Source organism: Cucurbita moschata, unplaced genomic scaffold (genome assembly GCF_002738365.1).
Source record: "Cucurbita moschata cultivar Rifu unplaced genomic scaffold, Cmos_1.0 Cmo_Scf00037, whole genome shotgun sequence".
Taxonomy (NCBI): domain Eukaryota; kingdom Viridiplantae; phylum Streptophyta; class Magnoliopsida; order Cucurbitales; family Cucurbitaceae; genus Cucurbita; species Cucurbita moschata.
The window spans coordinates 479,773-485,227 of NW_019268553.1; the positions used below are offsets into that span (position 1 = coordinate 479,773).

Consider the following 5,455-nt stretch of genomic DNA (forward strand, 5'->3'; position numbering starts at 1 on the left):
CCAAAAAAAAAAAAAAAAAAAAAAAAAGGCTAAATGCTTAGAAAATATTTTTAACCAACAATTTATTTTATTTCACTCCAATTATACAGCTAATTTAATTTTGTAATGTCAGGATTGAGCGCGGGGAGTTCTCTCCCTACTACACTCTACTTGCTCGGAGGCTACACGACTACGGCCGGCAATGGGGTCGGAAAGTATACCTCACGGCGGCTCCAGGATGCCGTTTTCCCGACAATTACTTAACCAAATCGCTTTACACCGGACTTTTCGACTATGTTTGGATTAGATTTTTCAACGACAGGCAATGCCAGTACCATTCCGGCGATCCATCTGGGTTCCGGAGGTCGTGGATGCAGTGGATACATTCAATTCCGGCAAGAAAATTTTACGTGGGAATTCCGGCGTCTGAAGAAGCCGGCGATGGGTACGTGACGCCGGCGGTGCTCATAAGGGACGTGCTGCCATTTGTTAAAAGATCCGCTAGCTACGGCGGCGTCATGCTTTTCGACTTGTCGAATGATGTTCAAACGAACTATAGCTCTTTAATCAGTCGTAGGGTTTGAAATCTCAAGATATTGTTCTCTTTTAAGTTTGGTTAGAGCATTAAAAGTTGATTAATGAATAAGTTAAATTGATTGTCATTTACTTCTTGTTTAACAGTGGTTAATGAGTACAAGTTAATTAACGATTTAAATTTGGTTTAACTAAAGAAGATAATTAATTTTTTATCCAACAATTATTATTTTCAAGTTCTAAAAAAAAGTTTAAGCTCGTTGATTGAATTTATACAAATTGCTTGATTTCAATCGTTATTAATTAATATAATTAGTATAAATCAAGTAACTAAATTCATTTAAATTATAGTTTTCTTTTTTAATAATTGATGGTTCCAATTTCTTAGGTTCATGCTTGAATTCTAAAGTGAAAAAAAAACCATTATTATTTTGGAAAAGAAAAGGCATTGAATGAAGGAGAAGACCATACATTTAATGACTTTTATGAATTATGAGTGTGACAATACGACCTTATCGGGCAGAAAAATTGGAAGTTCATTAATTACCATATTACATAATAACAAAAAAAATAAATAAATAATAAAAAAAAAACTTCTAGATTTAAAAAATAATAATTTTACCACATTGAATTATAGTTTGATTCCCTCTCTAGAAAAATAATCTACTTATTGGAAGTCAATAATTATAGAAAAAAAAACCCAATTAATACTCTAACTATTATTAAAAATATATTATAGACAAATAAGTTAAAAAAAATTAGAATCATTCTATTTTAAATATTGAATTAAATTATTACAATATTTGGGGCGTGGATTGATGAAAAAACATATTTTATTTTTTTCGTTTGAAATCTTTTAATTATAGAGTGAGAAAAAAATATAATATATTTGGGTAGAAATTCGATTCCGGAACAGTGACCTTAATTCTCTAAAGTGACAAATAGAATGTGAACGTAACGAGAATCTTTTATCAAGATAAATATGGAAATACATCCCCACCCACCCACCTATTATATCACAACACTACTAAACAAGTCTATGACTTTGACAAATATATGGAGTAATTTACGAAATTGACTTAGAAATCAACCAATATAAAGTTTTTTTTCTTCTTATTTTGATATGATTTCATACGTTTAATTATCGTTATAATTTTCTTTTTCACGTAATATAAGTTCACATTAAATATATTTTTTTAAGAAATTCAAAATGATTGAATATTGTAATTTCGAGAACGTTAATTTATTTTAATATAATTAAAGTACAATATGATTAAAAAAGTATATATTTTTTTTTAAAATTGAAAAGGTGCCTTGTATAAAATGATTATGTGATATTTATTTGCAAAGTTTATTCTTTTCCTGAAATAAAAGTATATACAAATGTATGGCGAAAAGAATTGTTTGATTATTAGGCATGATGGTCATATCCATTGTACTATGATTGCTTTAAAACTTATAAGCTCATTATTCCCAATCCAAATCTTCAAAACTCAAACTTCTTCCACATTTCATATCATTCTTCATTATTATTTTGATGCATAAACCAAAACTCTATTCTATTTCAATAAATTAATGTAAAAACATTAATTATAACTCACATTTTGTGTCAGTCGATCTAATCACTATGTTTTAATGAAAAACTTTTTTTTTCCTAGTCCAAGCATGTGAGTGAGGTATTTGAACCTTAGATCTAGATTTTTAGACATGTTCCTACGGATAACAAATATTGTTCGCTTTGACCTGTTATGTATCGCCGTCATCCTCACGATTTTCAAATGCATTTACAAGGGACAAGTTTCACACCCTTACAAGAAAGAGTTATTCCAGTTTCATTCTCCGTCACTCGAGGAGGTTTCCATATAAGGAAGCTTCATTCCCCTCTCCAACCATTTCCCTTGGGGATTTAACGTCCTCGCTCGCATATCGTCTGGTGTTTTACTCTGTAACAATCCAAAACAGATAATATCTACTAACGGTGAGCTTGGGGTGTTAGTTTAGCCCATTATCAGCCTCATAATTTTTACGCGTCACTGGAGAGAGGTTTCCATGTCTTTACAAGTAAATGTTTCATATAACGAGATCTCACGACTAAACATGTAATTTAATAAAAAAATAAAAAAAATAAGAAAATAAATTCCGTACCGTTTAAATAATAAAAATAAAAGTAAAAATAAAACTGTTAAAACGCCACCGTTTTATTCTATTGAGATGGGCTACCAACTACCTGAATATATAAATAAATTCCCACCTCCGCATTAAATAATTACGCGCCTCTGTTTCTCCTTTCTCTCTCCCACCGTCTCCGTGTCGTTTTAGCTTGCAATTAACTCCAAAAGAATCCCACTCCCCTTCCCGGCTTTGCTTCTCTCTCACTCACTTCGCGCTCTCTCTCCCACCGAACGGCGAAGCCATTAAAGCCAAATTTCCTGTCTCTGTTTTGCAGCTACACCATCAGTTTCAGGGAACATTCCTTGATTTCTCTGGCCCTTCCTTGCTTTCTTCTCTCTAATTCCTTGATTTCCATCAAGAAATGGAGTTGGATCAACTCAGACCGGACAATCCTGCCATGACTTTCGACGAGGCTTCCATGGAGCGGAGCAAGAGTTTTGTTAAAGCCTTGCAGGTTTCGTCCTCGAACTTCTTGCTCTTCTTCCTTGATTTGTGTTTCGGATCTGATTCTCTCTCTTTTTGAACTCTTTTCGCTTGCGTGTTTCGCTTGGGGACTTTTGTGGTTTCCTTTTGGTTACTTGTTCTTTTTTATTCTAGGAATTTTGATTTTCTGTTTTTTCTTGATTTGATTTGTCTGGCTTTACTAGTTGTGGTTGGTTGACTTTTTCTGAATTTGGATGCTCTAATTGTTGAGGCGATTGATTTTTCCGGAACACAAGGCTGTGAGGATTTTTGAAGGATTTAAGAAATTCATTTGAATTTTAATCCGAGCAACGAGTTTTGGATTAATTTGTCTCGATGTTCCTACTTTGACGGAATAATTTTATTTCGAAGTGTTTAAACAGTGAAGTGCAGTCTAGATTTGTCGTGTTTAGGCATGATACGGCAGAATTTTTTTAGATGTTTGGCAACACTGCGCGTAAGGGGAATTTTGCTTCACGTGATAGTTTCCGGATGAGTCTGCGGTCCTCGTACTATATTCAGGAAAATCTGAGAGAAGAGCCATGTTTCTACCGAGATTGGCTGGAACATCTGATAATTTTGTAGAAAGTTAGTTCACTGTCAGGATGGTCTGGTTTTCGAGATAGAAGATTAACTTCTACTGTAGATCTTTGTTTTTCCTTGCTGAAATTTGTTGTCTTCATAGCTTTCCATTCTATTACTTGATTTTCGTAGTTTCATCTTTTATAGAAATATGCGAATCACACTGTTTGGACCTTTATACTTACATTCAGGAATTGAAGAATTTGAGGCCTCAGCTGTACTCTGCTGCTGAATATTGTGAGAAAACCTATCTTCACAGTGAGCAGAAGCAAATGTAAGCTTTTCTGGTTCACTTCTTGACAGTAATTTCCTGATACAATTGTGGACATACTTCTGCTTGCCAATTAAACTTTTTAATCATTTACTAAGTTAATCTGTGATAGGATTTTTTTTCTTCTTCTTTTGTATTGGTATTTGGTATGAACGAGTTAACGTACATATAAGTAGGTCTGGTCTTCCATGCTTGAGGAATTTGGGGCAGGGAGCTTCCCTTTTCAACCACTAGTTAGATTGCTAGTTAAGAGGAATTGATATATCATGTAATGAGAACATAGGAAGTATAATAGACCACAAAAGAAATAGGCATGTAACCAATGTCAAAAAATTGCCACAGGGTGGTGGACAACCTAAAGGACTATGCTGTTCGGGCCCTTGTTAATGCTGTCGATCACCTTGGTACAGTGGCTTACAAGTTGACAGAGCTTCTCGAGCAGCAAACATCAGATGTATCAACCATGGAGCTTAAAGTCTCTTGTCTAAATCAGGTGCATATCTTGCTAATGTCTTATTGGGAAGTTAAGCTAATGATATCAAATGAAAAATGAAGTCTGTTTTTATTTTAGCAACTGCTTACATGTCAAACGTATACGAGCAAAGAAGGCCTCAGGCAGCAGCAGCTGCTGGCATTGATCCCAAGACATCATAAGCATTATATATTACCAAGTAAGAGTATCAGCCATCCTTCTGTTAGCTCATCTAGCTATTATGGTACCAAGTGAATTTTAACTTCTCCCTCTCTCTCCCCCGACCTTTTCCATCACATTTTGTTTACTCCAACTAGATTCTGTCAGCAAGAAGGTACATTTTAGTCCACATATACAAACCGATGCTAGGCAGCAACCCTTTCAAGCAAGAGGTCGTCTTCAGCCCTCAGGTATCTGGTTTATGGTTGACATATTTAGTTAATCTATTGTTCACATGAGTTCGTTACCCTGATTTATAAATTGCTGCTACTTTGTTCTTTTAGTTTATATTATCTTTATTTTTTAAATTTATAGGAACTTTAGTTTCTGTTGTCAGTTTAACATTCTGCTAATGTCTTGGTGTGAGCAATTTTTCATTTCCCTTCTAGGCATTCCTGCATCGAAGACACTTTCATGGCATTTAGCCTCAGAGACAAAGTCAACAAGAAAAGGTGGTACCCATTCTTTAAACTGGTAAGTAGAGAGAATTTCTAGCATGATTTCAATTCTGTGTATTCCCCTTAATCCTTTATATTATTGTATCTGGCACTTTCTTATGACGTTATTTTTAATGATTATGCAGTAACGAGGACCAAAAAATTGCAGAAAAAACTTCTGGAATTTTCCATCTTATAGGTATATAATAATAGAACTGGTGCACTACCATGTTGAAAACTGGTGCAGTTGTGTGATTGGATGCCTTCCTTTTTTTTTTTTTTTTTTTTTTTTTTTTTTTTTTTTTTTTTTTTTTTTTTTTTTTTTTT

General features: G+C 33.9%; 2 protein-coding genes across 2 annotated transcripts in view; both read left to right on the forward strand.

Moving 5' to 3' along the window:
* LOC111432221 (basic endochitinase-like) overlaps positions 1–638 on the forward strand; it is a 5,692-nt gene extending 5,054 nt beyond the window's left edge. The window contains exon 5 of the mRNA XM_023069101.1: positions 113–638. Within this exon, the coding sequence (XP_022924869.1) occupies positions 113–563 (451 nt within the window). The 3' untranslated portion in view covers positions 564–638. The remainder of the gene's footprint in view (positions 1–112) is intronic.
* Positions 639–2,773: 2,135 nt separating this feature from the next.
* The window catches only part of LOC111432141 (protein ABIL1), a 4,345-nt gene continuing 1,663 nt past the window's right edge, over positions 2,774–5,455 (forward strand). The window contains exons 1-7 of the mRNA XM_023068958.1: positions 2,774–3,139; positions 3,921–4,003; positions 4,343–4,493; positions 4,572–4,671; positions 4,790–4,882; positions 5,081–5,165; positions 5,275–5,327. Coding sequence (XP_022924726.1) covers positions 3,047–3,139; positions 3,921–4,003; positions 4,343–4,493; positions 4,572–4,671; positions 4,790–4,882; positions 5,081–5,165; positions 5,275–5,327 — 658 coding nt within the window. The 5' untranslated portion in view covers positions 2,774–3,046. The remainder of the gene's footprint in view (positions 3,140–3,920; positions 4,004–4,342; positions 4,494–4,571; positions 4,672–4,789; positions 4,883–5,080; positions 5,166–5,274; positions 5,328–5,455) is intronic.